This window comes from Pungitius pungitius, chromosome 1, assembly GCF_949316345.1.
Source record: "Pungitius pungitius chromosome 1, fPunPun2.1, whole genome shotgun sequence".
NCBI lineage: Eukaryota > Metazoa > Chordata > Actinopteri > Perciformes > Gasterosteidae > Pungitius > Pungitius pungitius.
Window position 1 is genome coordinate 34,598,455 of NC_084900.1, and position 21,358 is coordinate 34,619,812.

Genomic DNA, 21,358 nt, shown 5'->3' on the forward strand with positions numbered 1-21,358 from the left:
TGGACGGCAGCACCATTAGTCTGATTACGGCTTAAAAACCATCACCATGGTCACCATGGCCAGTTGGCCTCAAGCCAGCAGATGAGTCACCATGCGTCATCAACCCCCTTTTCCCCTTCACGCCTTTCGTCCCCAGGTTGATTTGTTAAAGGACGTCTTTTGGGGTATCTGCTGTTGATCATGGATGGATCCAGCAGTACGAAGGCCAGCAGGCTTAGCAAAGTATTCCAGGAGTCCTTCTGCCCCAAGGAGCCCCAGCCAGAAGAAATGTATAAGTCTTCCAGTGTTTTTTGGGTCCTTCGCGGGGCCTTCTAACAGTTGGATCTACCTGGAAAACTTTGTACGGAGGCCTCGAAGGAGAAATTCGAAGGAAACTCAGTCCCCAAAGCGCATCACCATCCGTGAGGTTTTGAACATAGATGGACTGGTAAATCGAGAGATTTGCCATCCCCCTCAGATCCCTGTTCAAAACACATAAAACCTACAATATGTCAAAAATATTCTTTCAATAATAATGCAATAGTCTCCTTAGTTAAATGGTCTCACTCGTCTCTCTCCGCCCTGACGTGACGGAGCATTGATGCTTGTTTATGATCCGCCCAGGAACCGAACACATCCCGCCCTGATTAGCTGTTAGTGGAGTGCTTATGAATAGCCGGTTAACTGCAGCATCCCTGTGATGCATTAAACCCCCCCCCCCCATCTCCGGTATTGCATTGGCTGCCCTCTGTTCCAGTTTGATGCAGTCCAATGTGCTCTACGGGCCGAGTGAACACACAGTCCTTGTTTCCGTGGTGAGGAAAAAAGGTCGTAGGTCGTGGACCGACCCTCCGTCTTCCTTTACACTCCTGTCATGTCACAGAAAGGGAGTCCCTGCATGTTTCTCCTTATCTGCATTTATCCTGTGTCATCACCTCTCTCCCCCCCCCCTCATCAGGCCTCCCGTCTCCCTCACATGCCCCCCGCCCACTCTCTACTCTGCAGTAAAAGCAGTCAGTCTGGTTTTTGAAAAGATTAAAACTCTCCCCTCTCTTTCTATCTCTCTCCCTCCCTCCCCCCCTCCCTCCCTTCCTCCCTCCCTCCCTCCCTCCGCCTCCCACCTACCTCTCCATTGCGCTCTGAATGCTCGAGAGAAAAACCACGCTTAGCATTTCCCTTCGCAGAGGAGCAACAGAGGGGGGACAGCAAAACTGTGTTTTAGCTCCTATTGAACGTTGATCTGAACACCGCCAAGCTGCCTGAAAAGGAATTTAGGATTTTATTTTTTTTTGTCTGCGCTCGCTAATCAAAGAGCCATGCTGGAGAGACTGCAGTCTGCTTTGAAAACTGTGAAGGAGTCTAAACGTAATTATTTGGTTCCACTTTTCATTGTGTGTTTACGCGGGTAAAAGGAGGAGGGGGCTGTTTTGGTGCAGTGGTTCAAGTTGTCGTCATGAGAGAGAGGTTCGAGTCCCGTGTTGCATGCTAAAGTTTGCTCGTCAGATGTTGACTGTATATGAAAAGTTGGATCCCCAGCTCACGTGTTTTAGATGTCCGATGGGTTGATCTCAACCAGTACTGAAATTGCAGTAGTGTTTGTCATTTTTATGTTTTTACTGCTCAAAGGATGAGGATCGCAAAGAAAACACATTTCAGATATTTTTAAGCCCCAGTCGGGCTTAAAGCAGCACACAAGTGGTTCTCTGTGTGTTAGGGCCATTAGTGAGCTGCACAGGCAGCAAAATGAATGGATTTAAACACCACTGTGTTAGCGGTGCTGAGATCAGCATCAGCTCAGCAGTGCTCTCCCCGGGCTCCGGGCATCAGGAACTGGGCATCTGCAGGCTGCTGTTGGGATGTGTGCATCCAGGCTGCAGAGGGGGATTTTTTTTTTTACGATGGTGGGAGGTGGACGGGGAGGAGGGGGGGTCGGGGGGGGGGTGATCAGTGCAGAGCGTCAGAGGCTGGCTGACTGCTGGGCACACTGCAGTGAGATTACTCTGGACAGGAGAACATGGAGAGCCGGGGGAAAACACGCTACGATAGAAAGCCCTCCATTTGGATGCATCTGTGTGCAGTTTAAGCTTGTGTCCGTGGGTACATCTGTCCCAATTCCTGTTTGTGAGTCACTGTGGATGCGTGCGTGCGTGCGCGCCCATGCCAGCACGGGCTGTCGTGCGTGTAATCATGTGTTTGGACGACCGATGTATTTTGCACGATAAGGAGACTATTTCGCAAAGCTGCCCTGGCTTTGATTTGACCTGATTGCCGTTTCTGCCTGGGTCACCCAGATTAGGCCCAGATTGGAGATGTCTCTCTGGACGCTGAATTAGAGGCTGTACCTTTTTTAGGGGGGGGGGATCATCTTCTGAATGTGACACACAGTTTTAGCATAGATTCTTAATTAATTCACCCTAAGAGGGATGTACCTCAGCTGAATGTTTTTGCTGCCTGATGATGGTTACGCAAGGCCCCTGGCAAGACTGTGGAGGGTCCAGCTGTCTCCAAAGCACAGCGCATCTACGAAGAGGGGGTCAGGGAGAGAGCGACGAAGAGCCACTAGGATACAGGGAGAGGAACAGAAGATAGAGCCATGAATCAAAGCAGACTGACAGTCCAGCGTTTGTAGTCTTAAGAAGGATTCTTAGCTGGAGCAAAAGATTAATTGAAGCAAATTTATTGGCCGTGCCGCTCAGGATACGTTTCCCCGTCAACTTCAAACCCAGTTTTAATTGCGAGGAATCTCGTTGTACAGAAGATAAGGCAAATTGAGTCGCTGATACACGCTACTGATTGCCCCCCCCCCCCCCCCCCCCTCGCGTTTTACACCTGCGCCAATTCAGAGGTGGGTCTTTTTGGGAGCAATATGAAGGTGTGTGTAGGTTTTACCACACAGCACAGGAACACACTCTGTGGCATAAAGAACTAAGTATTGGGTTTTGGGTTTGCATGCCGGAGGCGTGCCAATGAGCGCCGAGACTCGCTGACGCTGAATGAGCCAACGGGTAAACATCTCAATTCTGTGAGGTTTAACAGATCCGGGAGGGAAAGACGGCGTTCCGTCACAGAGGAAGATAAATCATTGAGCTCCTGGTGTGTCAGCGGGCGGAGAGATAAAGTTGATAAATTGAGAGAATGAAGGTGGATGAAGGTGGAGAGTGTTTCAAGGAGACAGTGGGGGAGGTGTGAAGGAAGTCATTTATAAAGTAAGCCCTGCCAAAAAAAATCCAGGGCTTGATTGCGGCTTATTTTAAGGAATTCTGGCAAACGCAGAGGGAAAATAATTCTCCCTGCTTTTTCAATTCATTCAAGCTCGACCCCATTTATCACTTCGACTAGTAACTCAAGCTCTTTTCTTTGTTTGTGACCGTCTTGATTTCTGTCCTCAACGCAGCGGCCTCCCTTCTGCCTCACCGGTTTGTGACGGTGCGGCGAGGCAGCCCGGCGGCCAAGAGCGGCCAGGTCCGCCCCGGGGATCGCCTGGAGGCGGTGGAGGGGCGCCCGGTGGTGACCCTGCCTCACCGGGAGCTGGCTCAGATCCTCCGCCGGGCGGGAAACACTCTGCGCCTCACCATCGTCCCCCGCCCCAGCACCTGTAAGCGCGGAGGGGCCAAAAAGTATCCAGGGAACGCACGCCGACGCGCGGCTCTCCACTCAAACTCTTTTCTATCGCCGTCTTTCTCAGATTCCTCCAGCCTCTCAGAACCCGCTGAGTTGGACTCCGGTCACAGAAGCAGAAGGGGTCAGAGGTCCCGTCCGAAGGTGAGGGGTGTGGGGGGGGGGGGGGGTTGAATGGACTTTGTGCGCAGCTCATCTTATCCACTGCACCCCCCCCTCCCCACTGTGATAGTAATTGGTCCCCTCTGTGCATCTCGTCCCACCAGAGGGACTCCAGGTACTACAGCGTCGACCTGGACCGCGGCCCATCGGGCTTCGGCTTCAGCCTCCGGGGGGGGAGTGAGTACAACATGGGCCTCTACGTCCTGGGGCTGATGGAGGGGGGGCCGGCCTCACGGAGCACCAAAATGCAGGTGGGTCCGTTTGCCATGTAAATGTGTTCATATTTATACTTCCAACAGAGATGTGATGTTGATCATTGACATACTAAATACTAAAAGTCTAGACCTGCGTTCTGCTCTTTTGTGTGTTTATGAGTACATTTTTTCCCCAAAAGATGAATTGAAAAAAAAAGATGTTTTTAATGCTGATCTTCTTTATCAGGACTGCGTGGGTCTAGTTTGACCAAATTTGACAGTGACTTTGCAGAATAAGTGAATAATTCTACTAAAACGACAAATCAAGATCTGCTAAAGCTCAATACGTTGAAATTGGGTTCCATTTACCTGCTGCAGATCCAGGGCCCCGGCTCATTTTTAAGGTGTTTTAGGTAATGTCATGACCCGTTTGGTTTGGTGGCTGCAGGTCAGCGATCAGCTGGTGGAGATCAGCGGGGACAGCACGGCGGGGATGACCCACAGCCAGGCGGTGGAGCAGATCCGCAGAGGAGGTCAGCGCATCCACCTGGTGCTGAAGAGAGGGAACGGCTACGTGCCCGACTACGGTGAGACCTTACCTGTGTTCTACAGGGGAATGAGTTCAAATATGAGATAATGTCTTCATGGTTTGGGATCTCCTTTCTTCTTCTTCTTTTCCTGTGGGACTGGCTCTAACTAACATGCTTTTGACCTTTCATGTATTTCTTCTTCTCTTTTTTTTTTACATTCCCACACCACGTTTTCCCTCTGGCTTTGGTTTCACTTGGTTTTCCTTTTCTTGCAAAAATGTCCGTCCCCTTTCTGCTCCACTTCTTCCTTTTTCTCTCTCAGTGGAGCTCTCCAGTTTGTCTCTATGTATGACCAACTCCAAGCTCGGCGAGCCTTGCTTCTATGTCATTGGACGGACAGAGAATACGCGGTTGGTAATGGTTCCTGTTAGTTCTACCATTTTCCGTCTCTTTACATTCCTCTGCTTAGTCACCACTTTCTGTTACCTGCAGTCAAAGATGCTTAGAAGCCTGTGTGGAACATCAAATTATTTAACAAAGAGAATTGTGCAACTACACTATTGTGGCACATGAATAGAACTAGATCTGTGTCGTATTTCCACTGAAGGATAATCTGAAGGTTGTACTAAAATAGAAAAACGGCTGTTGTTACACAACTTACAAAAAAAACAACTTTTTATAACACATTATGTAACACTAGCTGACAGATTTTTGTTCTCTGTTTCACCTGCTTATTCGGTGTGTCTCCTCCTCCTCTCTCTCTCTCCGTGTGATGCGTGTCCAGGCCGTGAGCACAGAATCACCTCCCCCTCCCCCCCGCATAACCCCGAGGAGCAGGGTTTGGCTGCAGTAGACTCCAACGGGCGGAAGGGGCACAGCTTCAAGAAGAAGAAGAAGAAGAGGAGAAGCCGGTCTTCAGGTGGACTCGAGAAGGAGAGATGGTTGGAAAGGGGCAGACGAGGCGGGATCTCAGAAGAAGGAGGACTTCATGGTCCACAGAACCCCTTCTCTCTGCTGGGAGGGAGGTCTCAGGAATCCGGGGACAAGGGGCGACGCAGGGGGAGAAAAACAGGGTCTCAGAGTTTACCCCGAGATGCCCTCAGAAATCATGGGGATGGAGATGCAGACCGAGGGACCTCCAGGGGAAGGAAACACGAGAGGAGGGGCGGGACGAGCAAAAGCAGAGAGAGCAAAAGTCAAAGTGAGGAGAGGAAGACAGAGGGTGAGGAGCCTGAGGAGGAAGAGCAGAGGGTGCGTGCTGTTGAGGAAAGGGTGGCAGAAAAGGCGGAGGAGGTGGAGGAGAGAGTCAGTTTTGAGTTCAGTTCGGGAGACGATAGTGAAGACGATGTTTTCTTACCCATTCCAATTCCCAACCAAAAGATTCCCAGACCTAAAGAAAACTGGGAGGCCGAGTGGGAGGGAGAGGGGGGCGTGGTCGCCGGCTACAGGGAACCGTGGAAAGAGACGGAGCGGACGGAGAGGCCATGGCCCGATGACCGGGGGCACAGCAGAGAGGCAGAACCCAACGAGGATCAGGGAGACGATGACGCACAGAGCTGGCCTCTACCGGCGTCGCAGAGCAGGCCCTTCTCCTTCCTCACCTCCACGCTGTCCCTGGAGCCGCTGGGGGATGATGATGATGATGATGAGGATGATGATGAGGATGATGATGATGATGATCATGAGTCAGAGTCCGCGGGCAGCCAATCTGACGGCAGCGCGTCCGCTGCCAGCATCTCGGGCCTTTCTCTGGCCGCCACAGGAGCTGGCGGGCGCAGGGCCTCGGCGCTCCCGGGCCCCTGGCTCACCCCCAGCCAGCAGAGGGGGGGGCCGGTGGCAGAGGGGGACCGGAGACCCGAGAGGCGGACGGGGCAGGGGGGAGGGGGAGGCGGCATCTCTTGACTACCGCAGCAGCGGAGACTTGTTGTTCTGCAGCTTGTCACTCTACCGCCGTTTCCTCTCAGCCATTTTGACATCTACAGTAGAATGAAGTCATATTCTTTGTGCCTTTTCACAGCGGACCTCTGGCTGATGTTACATTTCGATCACATTTTGACCTGTAAATGACACCAACATGGTAAAGTCTGTTTGTTTTTTTTGTCCGAGGAGCTGTTGCCCTCATTACGTTTCACTCCTCTCTTTACATTTTGCAGCATTTGTTATAGAGGTTTCCATGACGACACGGTATTTTTGTGCACCTCCGTTTATACCTGCTTCCTGTCTTTACGATACCTCTCTGCCGTCTGTCTTCACACCGCGTTAGCGGTGAGTAATCCCCTCTGAAAACACCCCTCCTTCTGTCCAAGGACTGCTTAGACATTCACTTATACCTCACGAAGATACTGAGCAATAACGATGCCGCTGTCTTAGACTGTCAGTCGTACTTTTCCGCTTCGCCACGCAGTCTGGTCTGAGGAGACGGTGTAACGTGTTTGTACAAGACCTGTCCAATGTGGACGCCTGCGACGAGTTGTCACGTTCCATATAACTGAATATTTGATTGTGTTAATGCAAATCCCTTTTTACAGCAGGTGTTAAATCTATATTCTGTACATATTTGTAGAAACGTATACAACTAGAGCCAAGCCCTGATTTGTATTCCTGTATTGTACATGATAAGACTATATATTATATATAAATGAATATATGCAGTATATCTTTATCTATATATTACATACAATAGATGCCAAGTTATATTATTGTGTGACGAGAAATTAAGTGAAGTGGTAAATAGCTTTTGCGATGGCGCAAAATGTAAACAGACTAAGAACTATATAGTAAATGCCCTGTTCATACATGAATGTGTTGTAATATGCTGCTAGAGTGTGAATTAGGATACTCTATGTTGTACCCTACTTCAAAAGTCAGCAAAGGATGCCAAAAAAGTGCATCCGGTGTGCATATTTCAAGTACTGTTAAAATTGTGTATGTGGGGTCTGAACAATAACACCGTCTAGTTTCTATCTAGAGAGTGCTGTGCCCGTCGTGCCACGTACAGTTGCCTTGGTAACATAAATCACTTTATCCTAACCGATGATTTTTCTTACTGTGAAAGCCCCCCCCCAGCTCTGACGTCTGTAGCACGAGAGTAGGGCAGAACATTTATTCATTCCAGTCATGCCAAAAAACAAAGGGCCCTTACTGTAAATCCACAAAAAACAACAAGATCATAAGCCTCTGCAGAATATGAGCTCAGTGTTGCATTTAATTTGGCCAAAAAGCATAAGCATTAAAAAAACATTACAGAGAATGGATACTGTGAGATGCTATTTTTCTATGAAGTTATCTTTTTTGGAATTCTCAGGTTTTCAGATACTTTTGCTTTTGAAAAGCCATTAGGAAGAAAATCTACAAAAGGGACACCGTGTTCACAACCTAGAGGGTAGATTTGTGGTGTTTAAATCTCAAAGCAACGTTATGTTGATTCTTTACGGCAGCTTTCGGAGACACAGACTGTTACAGGTGTTTGTCACCCGTTCATAATCACCCTAAGGTAGATGCTCTTTATCAATTTCAGACATTAACCAAACTGGAACAGCTCGGTGTGCCCTGCCCGTTTGATTGGGTGGTTTTTTGTTGTTTTAAAGCAGTGAGGAAACCGACACACTTCCCCCCCCCTGGCCAGTCACCGCCCACAGCAGCTCGTAGCCTACACGTCAAAGACTTATTTTATAGCGTTTGTTAATGTTCTTTTTTTAGACTTTTTCATTTCCAATATGGGGCGAACTGTAAACACATTCTCATAAATAAATGCAAATAAACTGCTGAACTCATTTCCTATGTGGCCCTGCGTGTCTTTTCTTCCACTGCTTTTTATTTTAACAGCAGAAGAAAGGAGCACTTAGTGGACAGCAGATGGCAGCAAAATGAAAGACGTGATGAAGGTGTGCGTGTGCGTGTGCGTGTGCGTGCGCATTCGTGAGTAAAATGAACCCCTGAAGTAGGTTTCAGAAAACAGAACGGGAGGTGTCCCCTAGAACAATAAATTATAGATTCTTTTTCTTTTTTTTAAAATCAGATAATGTCCCACAGAATTATTCAGCTTGCTTTTTTTGCGAGAACACGGTTTCTACATTTCCCACGCACGCTCAGCTCTCTATTGGGTCTAATTATTAGACTCATTATTATTATATTATTATTAGTTTCTCCTCCTGTTCAACCGAGCAGCATCACCTGTGTGAGCAGGTACACAGAGACCCACGAGTCTCGTGCCTCGGTTCAGATATGAGCAGTAAAAAAAACACCTCCTAAAGATGCAATCCTTCACACGTCAGAAGAACGATCACGCCAGCAATCCAGTCGCGCCGTGTCGAGTCAGTTCAATAAGTGGACATCAACTACTCCAGCGACTTCCAAGTCATGATCGTAAAATATATCATATATAGGGTGAATTCAGGTATATTGGGACATCAGTTTGGGACAGCATGAGGAAAAAGCATTTTACTTCTGCCTTGAAAAAGCTATGGTAAAGTTACGGGTGATAGTGCATTGCTTAGGAAGCGTATAACTAAAGTCACATGACATAATGTAGGTGAAATCATGCGGTGTGTGTTCAGCATCAAACAGGATGGTTGACCCCGAAAAAATGTAACAATATACCAGAATCCACCCTAAGTGTAAAGATTATAGAGAATTATTGAACAGAGCAGAATGAGTTACTTTCACTATTTTTAGTCTTTTTTTTTCTTCATGTGCACTCCTACCTCCAGCATTCACGCGAAAGTCACAAAGATGCAACGAAAGGTTGTACTTTTCAAAATAAAATAGCATTCGTACACTTGAAATGTTTCAAAAGATGCTTAAAACACAATTTGTTTGTGAATACATTCTTACTGCTTACTTATTGTCCATGTATTTTTTTTATATTTTAGCTGTTTTATGTAAATGGATATATAGCATTGCTGTTGCGGTTGCCACAAAAACGGTTCACTCTCCCACTGACCCTCATGCAGACACACACTAAATCATTGACAGAATCAAATTGCCGTCGTTTTTGTTGTTTATAATATATTAATATTGTTGTTATTAGATTACTTACTAGACAGGACATGATATACGATATATATATATATATATATATATATATATATATATGATATATATATCATATATATATATCAAACAATCTAGCATGTTAGAGCTACACATAACTTGTCCATGTAAGAAACAATAGTTTAATTTCATGACATCACCAATATTTCTTTTTTAAGCCATTTAATACCAAATTATTTGAGGGGGCTAAAGAACATTTAACGACGCCCCTGCTCACATTCATCCGCGTAACGTTCACCGCTCTCTTATTCTGAAACTCTCAGCCGGATGTTGGCCGTCCTTCAGGCCACCTTTACACAAGTGCGCTCAGAGGAAACGCCGCACGAAGGAAAAAAAAAAGAAAAAGCAAATCGCTGCGGTTCAGACGCGCAAGAAAGCGAAAGCCAGTGCGTGCGTGTGTTGCCGCTCCACCTCCACGGAAGATCGAGCCAGCGAGCCTCTCCGCCTCGGATTACCCGGCCGAAGCAACTGCGCTCAGATAAGTAGGAAATAACCCACCGATCCCAGGTCTGCGCCCAAAGCGGCAAACACCAAAAGTACAGTTTCAAAGATTTTTTTCTTCTTCCTCTTCTTCCGCGATCAATTCTATTCTCAACAGTTGTTGTCATTTTTTTTTTCATAAGAGGGCGAAACAAGTTTTTCGTGTTTTTATTATTATTTGAGCTTCCGAGCGCAGTGTTTTTTTTTTTTTTTACGGAGGCGTGACGTGGAAGTGAACTCGGCATTATATTCTATAGGATGACACGCAACACTTTGAGGGAACCAATCTGAATGTAAGGCACTGGGATGTAGTTGTTGTTGGATCCCGGACCCGGAGGATGGACTTGGTGAGCCCCCCCGTGCTGACTTTCGGTGCCGTAGAGACACATGGAGCCATGGGTTGAAAGCGGCGATGATAGACTGCGGGGATGTTCAACGTGGGCGGGAGCAGCGTGTTCTGTCTTATGTAATGATTGACAGCGCCTGATTATTAGTGGTCGATCTTAAATAACATCACCCCCCCCCCCCCCCCCCTTCTCTTCCCCATTACCCCCCCCCCTCCCCTCTCCTCCCCCCTGTATGTCGAGAAGGCTAAAGAGTGCTTGATGAGTATGTGGTGTTTCGTGAGATAAGTATTCATGTCACAAACGAGTGGATAACTTGACATGCGGCTTATTCCTTTTTTGGGGGGGGATTTTGTTCCGCTCGGAGATTCATCAAAGCCAGTTTAAGTTCATCCCAGATCTTTTCATCGGCCTTCCTTCCCTCCCTCCCTCCCCCATCCGGTCTCAGTGCTTTCCAGCATCTTTTGCTTCACGAGGTAATGTTCATCATGACGTCCCAAACTCTTGATCTGCTCCGCGCTGACCCCGCGGGGTCTTTAAACACGACAGTGACTTCAGGAAAACCAACAGTCAACAGTGTGTCGAGCTTCCCTTCGAGCTGCGAACTCTATTCTCGCCATTGCAATTTTCTCAATGGCCACTAAGATGCTGTAATTCACATTCTTGCCCTGGGATTCGGGGAAATGTAGTCATTCTGAAATCCTCAACCTCTTAACCTTCTGTGACTTTCTGTTTCTGAACACCCGAAGCCATTCGTTAACCCCCACCAGAGCCTTCGTCGGCTCCCTCCCTCCCCCCCACTCATCAGGGCTGGTGGGGGGGGTGGATCTCGGGCCCCCCGCGGGGGTCGAAACTGTGGCGGTGGTGGCCGGCGGCGGCCACACCCGCAGAGACAGGGCTCCCGGCATGGAGACCAGCCCGGAGAGCCCCAACCGGGCCGTGGAGTACCTCCTGGAGCTCAACAACATCATCGAGAGCCAGGCCAAGCTCCTGGAGACCCAGCGGCGGCGCATCGAGGAGCTGGAGGGCCAGCTGGACCGGGTCAACCAAGAGAACCAGGACCTGAGGCACGACTGCAGCCCGCGGACGCCCGGCTCGGACGCCCCCGAGCAGAACCACAGCCAGCCGCCGCCCCTCCCCGTCCACCACGGCGGCGGGAACGGCAGCGGCCCGGCGGCTCAGGCGACCGCCGCGCCGCCCGCGGCCTCGGGGCCGGGCAGGGAGAGGCGGAGCCACACCCGGCTGACCCGAGGCCTCTCCTGCAGCTCCTCCGGCGCCGCCGAGCGAGACCGGCTGGAACGCACCGACAGCACGGACACCGACGCCAGCTCCACGCTGCGGAGAAAGTAAGTTCTTTTCTAAAGATGGTATTTTTTAAAACACCCAGAGGCCGAGCGCGGAAAGGTCGGCCAGGTCCAGCTCTACATTGTGCAGCGGTGACCATCCTGTGTGTGTGTGTGTGTGTGTGTGTGTGTGTGTGTGTGTGTGACAGGTACGCGCTCAGCCTCAAGGAGCCAATAATCCTCCAAGAAATGTCTCCAAACCCGAGGAGGTCATTTTCTTTGTTTTAACGTGTGGAATGATGCGGAGCTCTGGAGGTTAATGGGCAGAGTGATGAGTGCTCAAGGTGTCCATTTCATGGTGGCGTAAGTGTGTGTGTGCGTGTGTGTGTGTGTGTGTGTGGGGGGGGGGGGGTGATTCTCGCCTGCAGAGCGCTTGATTAGTGTAATGATCGCAGTGCATTATGTGAGGTGCGTAGGAGTCACGTAGTAGTTGAGGAACACTTGAGCTTTTCACCTGAACTTTCCAGACCAGCGAAGGCAGGTACCAGTACCAGTGTTTTGTTTTCCTCTTCACTCTGAACTGTAGGCTAGTTGGTTTTGAAAAAGACCCCCCCCACCCCCCCACCCCCCAGCGCTCCCCGCCCCCCCTTTCCTCTCTCTGGCTCTCTAACTCAAGGCTGACTTCAAGTTTCAGAGTGCTGCGAACAGCACGCACATCTGTCCTCGCTTTTCCCTTAACCACGCACTCACACTCACACACACACACACACACACACACACACACACACACACACACACACACACAGAATCGTCTTTTGTTCCGGAGGCATTAAGCTTCGTGAGTAGGCAGCAATTCATGTGAAAAAAAATACACAGCCAAAAAATCTTGTTGCCATCCTCAGCGACAAAAACCATCACATCAGTCCCCCCCCCCCCCGAGCGATCGCGCTAATTATCTGTGGATTTCGCTCACTATCTTGTTTTCTTACGGCCCCAATCCTCCCGTCAGTGATTAATTCAGACTTTGCCAAATCCCTCTTTGATTGCAGTTGTCCCCCCCCCCCGGGGGACGACTTAGTCATTCCACAGAAGCACATATTGGTTGTCTCTGCAGGTGTTAAACGCGGTGATGGATTGTGTGTCGTATGAAGGGTGTCACGCTTAACAAACAGTCACCCGCACGGCGGAGCCATATTGGCCCTGTCTGGATGTGACTCAATCCAACCCCCCCCCCCCCCCCCCCCCAAAGCTGGAGCCCATTAGCTCAGGTCAAAAACTAAATTAAAAAAAGAAAGGAGCGCCCTCTCCTCTTCATAACGGATCAGATGCGCACAACAAAATCCGTCCGTCACCGGCGGGGGGGCCGCGGCGCTCCGCATACGGCTCGCATCAGAGGAGGAGACAGAAGGAAGATGTGGGAGAGAGGATGACAGAGGGGGGGGGGGGTGGGGGAGTGACTGCGTGACCTTACTCCGTGGGCCGGAGTCTAAAAGGGAAAGGGTAGAACACACACACACACACACACACACATTTGCCATCTGTCAACAAGGGAGCGAGAGAGGAGAGGGGGGGGGGCAGAGAAGGCATGGCTCCGAGAGCTGCCTTTGTTTTTGTCCAATTAGTTGTTGTTGTTTTTTTTGCTCGCCCTGCGCTCTCACGTAACGCACAAGCTTTAGTTTTAGGGCATGGAATAACCCCCTCCCCCCCTCCATCTCCCCCACTCCTTTTCAGTTTCCTTTGAGCCGGTCCGTGCAGCAACTGCCTCAAAACAAAGTGGCCTTCTCTCACCCCTACAGCCGCGAAGCAGCGGGTCGGCGGGCAGATGTTTTTTGTTGTTGTTATTTTTGGGGAGAGGTCACACAAGGATGGCAACACGTGCACACACACACACACACACACACACACACACACACACACACGTACGCACACAAAGTGCACGAGAGATTAATGACTGTGACCAGTGTGTAATTACCAGCGGCCCAAGGGTGATAATTATTGGTGTGTGTGTGTGTGTGTGTGTGTGTGTGTGTGTGTGTGTGTGTGTGTGTGTGTGGGGGGGGTAGGACAGGACATCACCTGGGACGTCCGCTAACACGCAGCTAATGTGACCCACACGTGACGTGACAGTCCTTCGCTGCGCGCGTCCTCGTGGGATGAGAGGAAGAAGCGCCGAGAGGTTGAGGCGGCGGTCCAAGTGGGGGGGGGGGGCGATGTACTCAGAGCCGTATTATTACATAAAGCCCCTCCCCCCCCACCCCCCCGCCAAAAATAAAATGTTTTCAATTCTTCGCTCTCACCGTCACAATGGGAGCTCCAAAGAGTCCCCTCGAAGGTGCGTCCCCCCCCCCCCCCCCCCCAGTGTCTTTATTCTCCCTCTCAGCCAATGTGACTCTACCCGTTGTGTGTGAATTAACAGAAATTCTGGCGAAAAGAACCAGTAAATGAAGATTGGTTCTCAAAAGGATGTGCGTAGCTGTCCAACACATGACCCCCTGTCCCCTTTACAGCCCCCCCCCCTCCCCCCTCTACTTTCTCTTGCTGTCTCTCTCTTTAAAACTCTCTCTCACATACCCACGTGCACACACACACTCACTCTCTCCCCCTCTTCTGTTTCCCACTGCTGCAGATATATGACTCAGAGAGGCTGCAGAAATCATCATCATCATCTTCTTCTTCTTCCTCTTGCGTTGCGTGTGCATTTTGACGCGTGTGCATTTTGACGCATGTGCTGGTGCATGCTGGGGAGTAAGCCGAGTGCCAGCGCAGATACAAACTTTGGAGAAGTCAACTGGCCTCCCCCGGGCGAATGTGTGGGTGAGGATCAGCTGTGCTGACCTGCTCCACGCAGCCTGTGTGATGGGGGGGGGGGGGGGGTCATTGATCCTCTCTGAAGTTAGCAGGACTTTTAAAAAAAGAAGCTGTCCCTTTTGTCCGCTCTCCGATATAATCTCATCCCGAGACACGTAGTGGATTAAAGAGTGTTTAATTCGGGCCAGATTTAGCACATTAGATTACTGCGATGCAGTGTAGCTGGATGTAAATGTAAATGATGTTTTTGTGTGTGTGTGTGTGTGTGTGTGTGTGTGTGTGTGTGTGTGTGTGTGTGTGTGGGGGAGGCAAGTGTACGTGGGTGGTGTTTTTCTGCCTTCTAGAGTGCAGTGAGTGTTCATGGCTTCACACAGTGTGTGCAAAGGAAGAGGGAAAAAATCTTTTGGCATTTATATTTAGGCCAATGTTACTCAGGATTCACCAAGATACGGATCCTCAAGTATCAGTTGTAAAGTGAGAGAGGACGGACTGATGGTTTTGGCTTTCTGTGTCGCGTTCACCACAACGAGGCACTCGGGACTTGACACTTGATGCACAAACTCTACATTCTTATTCGCTTGAATGTTGCACGCGATGGCGGAAGGATCGGTTGGATTTGGTGCGTCGGGGTGTTTCATTTGATATCTGATCTCAGAATACACTCTACTGGTAAATGACACAAACGTGTCCCATATCAAATCATAGTGTCATATGGAGATAATGAATACATAATATACGCATATACGTATATACACCATTTCTCATAGTACATTTATAGTGTATATATACTTGGATAATAAACAATATTATTTATATTTAGATCCAGATCTATTTTGAACAGTTTCTTGGCAGAATATCCGGCCATGTGGAGTTTAATTGTACAGAAAAGACTAAATGTGGCAGATTTCATGTGAGCGAACAGACGGACCGTCCATGTGAAGATAAAAACTCAACGATGGGAGCGTCTCAGGCTGCATATTGTTCTGCTCCTCGACACATAACCTTACCTCCTCCTGTCTCACACTCAGGCGATACCAGTTTTTTCTGGAGACCCACTTTTAAAAAGTGACAAACCATTGCGACCCAATTCCCAACAGGCTAGGTCTATCACTGGTAGGAAGAGCATTCCTATAAGCTCCCATTATCTTTAGTACATAAGCCAGCCATGTAGAAGACACCATGTCCTGGTTCCACTTTGTTTTATGCATGTGTTAGACAATAAATGACACTACATAAATATATCTTTGTTTCAATGTTAGAAGAACACTATAATTGTCAGAACAATGCAAGCGATCATGCTCCCTCGTGTGGCTCAACACTGTACTGCAGATGTAGATGTTACATAAGACAGTGGAAGAAATTCTGATAATTAATCCATTCCATTTTTTTCAACCCAGTATTTGGTAATGTCTTCTCCAAACTGTCTTTCCTGGAATGGTAAGAAGACCTACCTACCTTTTGACCTACAAACCTACAGTTTTTCACGGAAAGACGTCAGAGAAATACTGTTTAGTTGCTGTGGAAACTGTAAATCTGTCCCTGAGGCGGTTATAAAATTACATTTCCGGACTCCTATTCTTCCTCCATCCCTTTAATTTACCTCACCTATATAGTGGTAGGAGGAGGAGGAGGAAGGGGAGGAAGAGGTGGGGGTCGGTTTTGTCTTAATATCCTGATTCTGCCCCCCTATTTGGCTTTGTTTTAAATTGCAGTTGCGTAGTGTCTGCTCAACAGTGGTGGTAAATTAGCACAGACATTAGCGGCCTCGCTTCGTTACTAGGCGGGGGGGGGGGCATCGCTAAACCTCCATAAGTGGCCCCCTTCTCAGTGTGTGTGTGTGTGTGTGTGGGGGGGGGGTTGTCAAACCCTTGTGTGCGCACGTTCTGTGCAGCTGAAGCAGGGAGGCCGGTTACCGTGGGAACGCTGTGAGCTCTTCTGTTAAGAACTCTGTGGGCGAGAGATGCAGAATGGAGAGATGGAGAGGAGAGATGGAGGTGGAGAGGTGGAGGGAAGGAGAGAGGGAGAGGAGAGAGGTGGAGGAGAGATGGAGAGAGATGGAAAGATGGAGCAGGAAGAGGAGAGAGGTGCAAAGGAGATGGAGAGGACAGAGATAGAGAGAGATGAAGAGGAGAGGGTTGGAGATGCAGCAGAGAAAGGTGGATAGGAGAGGGATGGAGAGTAGACAGGTGGAGAGGAGAGAGGTCGAAAGATGGAAAGATGGAGCGGAGAAAGAGGGAGAGAGGAGAGGGTTGGAGATGGTGCAGAGAGAGGTGGAGTGGAGCTTGAATCGGGATTGAATGGCGTCACGCTGGGGAACGGAGCATTGATGACAGCCCAATGTATACGGTTTTTATTTTTCACGCGTTTATGGGTTTATGGGTTTCTAAAAGTTAGGTGGGGGGGGGGGGCGTCCCGGGACGAGCCTCCGAGTGATCAGAGCATCCCCCTTGGTGGTCTGTGGGTACATCATTTTCTTGAATTCCTCCTCTTGTGTCTCCCTCATCACATTTAAAGGACGTCCGGTGTCCCCGTTGGCTGAATCATATCCCCCCCCACTCGTTCACACTCTCACGTGCAGGGCCCAGCAGGTTCCCGGTGCGCGTACACGTAACTGGGCCCCTCCTTGCCGGTGCTTTCTGCCTGGCACTCAACCCCAACACCCACACACAGGCCGCGCGGGCTGTTGCCAGGCAGATTCAAGCTCTCAGCGAAAGCACTTCATTCTGGGAGAAGTTGTTTGAGGTGTGTGTGCTCCTACACAGTGTGCTCCTACACTCTAATTTCCTAGACAATGGCTTCAAAAAACGACACGAAACTAAAAATGTGGGCGGACAGATTTTTCTGATTGCATTTTTATTTTTTTTTATTTAAAAAATGAGGGGCTACTGATGGAGCGCAGGTGTGACGTCTTCCTGCTCCTCGCTCTTCTATACATAGTCTCACCCCCGCACCGCTGCACGCAAGGTTCGAGGGAGACACTGCAGCACCAAAATCGTCCCTCCACCCCCCCCCCCCCTTTCACGTCCTTCCCCACCCTCCTCCTCACTTGATCAAAGAATGCCACTTTAACCCCCCAGTTAAGCCCCAACTCCCCTCGACGCTCACATCACGCACCCCGCGCGGACCTCGATTCCTCCTCTTCACGGCCCGTCTTCTGATGACAATGAGAGCAGTGTGCGCGCGGGGGGGGGGGGGCAGCATGTGTGCTTTGTTACTCTATGGAGTCAACAAAGGAGGGCGGTTGTGTGTTTTTAAAAGCATTATTTTTTTTCTTTTTGATTCAGGCTCAAGCTGGTGGTGTGTTTTAGCAAATCCCATTAAAAAAAACGCGTTGAACCTGCATTAAATACTTAACACTGACTTGACCTTTTGAAGTGGAGAGAGTTGAGAAACAGTCGCTTACACAATATCATTCATTTGGGGTCGTGTTGGTGTCCCGCTGATAAATTGGAGTCATCACTATAGATTTGGTCTCCACACTCACTGAGGAAAATATGACTCCATAGCTCCTAAATGATCCACTCACCAGAGCAGCTGCTCTGTGAGAGCAGAGAGAAGCAACATGAGAACCTTTGGGTCCGACCACAGAACAAGGAGCTGAAACAATGTGTGATGGATGGTTATTAAAATTCAACTTTGATTCACAAAAACATTTAATCCCCATTAACTCCGGGTTCTGCTGGACTCTCGGGGGCTTTATACCAGCAGGGTGGTGTAACGTTGATTTGTGTCTTAATAATAATTAAAGACGGAAAAAATAAAGCTACAATGCTTTGGCTACCGAGGCGCTTCCTGTCACGCTGTGGTTTTGACATTAGGACCGCTGGTCCCTCGGTGACGCCCCCCCCCCCCCCCCCCCCCCGTGTGCGAGAAAACCGGCGGCTATTTAACAGCCCGATCCCAACTGCTGCTCGCTCTTCAGCTGCAGATGGAGCGTCTCCACTTGGAGGCCTTTGTGTTACATGCGTGCTTTTGGCGTGCATCACAGAAAGTGGCTTCTCCAGGAGCGCCGCAGCAGGACGAAGCCGCTACGTAACCACGCGGTTTCTAGTTCAAGGACTCGCTCCTCTCCTCGGAAACCTCCGAGTGGTTGGTTTCAGCAGACACCTGCGACCCAAACCTGTCTTTTTCTTTTTTTTCTTCTCTTAATGCGTCCTTCACCGCTGTGTCCTCTGTCTCTCTCACTGTGTCCTCTGTCTCTCTCGCTGTGTCCTCTGTCTCTCTTACTGTGTCCTCTGTCTCTCTTACTGTGTCCTCTGTCTCTCTCGCTGTGTCCTCTGTCTCTCTCACTGTGTCCTCTGTCTCTCTCACTGTGTCCTCTGTCTCTCGCTGTGTCCTCTGTCTCTCTCGCTGTGTCCTCTGTCTCTCTCACTGTGTCCTCTGTCTCTCTCACTGTGTCCTCTGTCTCTCTCACTGTGTCCTCTGTCTCTCGCTGTGTCCTCTGTCTCTCTCACTGTGTCCTCTGTCTCTCGCTGTGTCCTCTGTCTCTCTCGCTGTGTCCTCTGTCTCTCTCGCTGTGTCCTCTGTCTCTCTCGCTGTGTCCTCTGTCTCTCTCGCTGTGTCCTCTGTCTCTCTCGCCGTGTCCTCTGTCTCTCTCACTGTGTCCTCTGTCTCTCTCACCGTGTCCTCTGTCTCTCTCACTGTGTCCTCTGTCTCTCTCGCTGTGTCTCGCTGCTTCGCCGCTGACTGTGTGTGTGTTTTCTCTGCTTTCTACGTGTGTGTGTGTGTGTGTGTGTGTGTGGCGTCCGTCTCTGGTCCTCTCCTGTCAAGCGTCCGTCCGCCGTCCACCTCCGGGCCGCCCACCTCGGCCCCCAGCACCCCCACGGCGGCCCGCGCTCCTCCCGCCTTCCCCACCAGTCTGACTGTTCACAGCTTCGCCAGCCTCCATCAGTACTGCTGCCCCTCTACTGACCGGAGCGTACAGCGGGAGGACAGGTAAGGGCCCCCCCCCCCCCCCCCCCACAAGAACCCGGCCACATGTTGGAAAAGGCCTTGCAATTCACCTGCAACAACCCTTCAGCTCTCTCCCGCAGTCACTTTCTTTGCCTTTCAGCATTTTCACGCCCCCCCCCCCCCCCCGCCCCTCCACCCCTGTGAGGTGTGACTAATAGCTGGAGCTGGTCTTGGAGAAGCAGAGAGCGTGAGGACAGTGGCTGTGAGACCGAGGTGCACCCAGTCACAAGTGAACCCGGCCGATTCTCACCCTCTTTTTCTCACCTACCCCTCATTTGCCCCCCCGCCCCCCTGCCCCTCCCGCGATGACGCTCCAACACTGCCATCTAACGGCATTAGTGACGTGCACGTGTTCGGTGTGTGGTGAATGCTGTGTTTAAAAAAATAAAATAAATAAAGATGCCAGTTATGTCACGGTTTGAGCTCTTCTGGCTTCCAGCTCTTTTGATCTCTGCTTCTTCTTCTGCTTTCATGCTGTGTGTCACTCTGTCCTCATCTGCCCCTCCCCCCCCCCCCCCCCCCCTCTCTCTCTCTCTCTCTCTCTGCTCCGTCTCGTCCCGCGTTGCTTCCCAAGAGGGGCGGGTGAAGAGGAGGGTTCCCATCAGTTCTGTTGTTCTGCCTCAGGCCGCCCATCGTCTCGCTGATCGCTCGGCCCACTTTCCATCTCTGCTGGAAAAAGACTGTCGCGGTTTTGTGCCGCCAGAACAACGGGACACCTCACTGCCCCCCCCCCCCCGCTGCCACCCACAGAAAAAAAAAAGCATGCAAGCGTGTAGTCTTATTCATGTGTCATCTGCTCTGTGCATTAATTACCGTGTGGAGGAATCTGGATGTGGTCTCGTCTCTGTACTCTCCATCATGCAGCCATCACACGGGCTCACCTCGCACGCCGCTAGTCCGTCGTGACGGCTAAGCCTCCTTCCTCTTTGTGATGTCACGGCGTCATCTGTGTGCAGTTAGTGTTTCTTCACAGAGGGATTTAATCATTTAATCATGAGCAGAATAAAAACAAACCTAGTTCCTGAAGACACCTCCTGACTTGTTGCTGTAATTGCTGTGTGTTGGAATGCTGCTCGTACACACCCCGCCTCACTCGCCTCCGCCTCGGGCGTCACAGGCGATTCCCGGTCAGCCTAATCCTCAAATGTCGCCTATTTACTTTTCTTTTTGCCAAAAGTGTGTCAGCAGGTGATGTTTTTTTTTTTTAGTAAATCCCAAAGCATTTTCTGCTTGTTGTTTCTCAGGACATGTGTTGACTTTGAGCCACTGAAGCACATACAGCATCATTTACTATATATATAGACAAATAAATAGAGTTAACATTTAATATTACAGAAATATCTTTCTTTTCCGAGGACGCTAATAAACCTGCTATTTTCCTCCAAACCCATTTCAACCACATTGGTTGTCTGACTCTTCAATTAAAAGCTCTGCTTCAACAACCCCCTGCGTCCCCCCTGCATCCCCCTGCGTCCCCTGCGTCCCCCCTGCGTCCCCCTGCGTCCCCCCTGCATCCCCCTGCGTCCCCCTGCGTCCCCCCTGCGTCCCCCTGCGTCCCCCCGGCGTCCCCCCTCTCATCTGCGTTCAGCACACTATTTTTCAATAAATGAATGCTCTTCTTCCTCCGTGCCTCTTTGTCTCCTCCTGTTGTTGCTGGGACATGTTTCCTTTCGAAGGGGGGGGTGTGGCAGTCAATGTTATGCAATAAAAGTGAAAGAAAGTCTCTAGCTGTCATATATGAGAGAGAGAGAGACTGCAGTGTGGGACCTCTCACACAGTAGCAGCACGGTAAGGATTCTTTTTCTGCTTTTTTTTTTCTTTTTCTTCCTCACTTTTGTGTCACTCGTCAAACTGCCTCAAGAGTTCATTGTCACGTGTCACCGTGGCGATGTAGTGCCTGAAGGACATGTGGTTGGAGCCGTAGATCACTGAAGCATCACACAAGAAGAAGTAAA

General features: G+C 49.9%; 2 protein-coding genes across 5 annotated transcripts in view; both read left to right on the forward strand.

The window, feature by feature from the left end:
* LOC119222808 (membrane-associated guanylate kinase, WW and PDZ domain-containing protein 1) overlaps positions 1 to 8,256 on the forward strand; it is a 31,758-nt gene extending 23,502 nt beyond the window's left edge. For 2 of the 4 annotated variants that reach the window (XM_037479705.2, XM_037479706.2), the window contains exons 13-17: positions 3,374 to 3,574; positions 3,665 to 3,741; positions 3,864 to 4,010; positions 4,402 to 4,540; positions 5,268 to 8,256. In XM_037479705.2, the coding sequence (XP_037335602.2) occupies positions 3,374 to 3,574; positions 3,665 to 3,741; positions 3,864 to 4,010; positions 4,402 to 4,540; positions 5,268 to 6,385 (1,682 nt within the window). In that variant the 3' untranslated portion in view covers positions 6,386 to 8,256. Of the gene's footprint in view, positions 1 to 3,373; positions 3,575 to 3,664; positions 3,742 to 3,863; positions 4,011 to 4,401; positions 4,541 to 4,805; positions 4,910 to 5,267 lie in introns of all 4 variants that reach the window. The other 2 variants (XM_037479708.2, XM_037479709.2) reach the window with 2 other exon arrangements.
* Positions 8,257 to 9,819: 1,563 nt separating this feature from the next.
* Positions 9,820 to 20,844, forward strand: LOC119222333 (IQ motif and SEC7 domain-containing protein 3). Its single transcript, XM_062565884.1, has 3 exons — positions 9,820 to 11,705; positions 19,221 to 19,385; positions 19,978 to 20,844. The coding sequence occupies exons 1-3, from the start codon at positions 11,266 to 11,268 to the stop codon at positions 20,045 to 20,047; spliced, it is 675 nt and encodes a 224-aa protein (XP_062421868.1). The 5' UTR covers positions 9,820 to 11,265; the 3' UTR covers positions 20,048 to 20,844.
* The last annotated feature ends 514 nt before the right edge of the window (positions 20,845 to 21,358 follow it).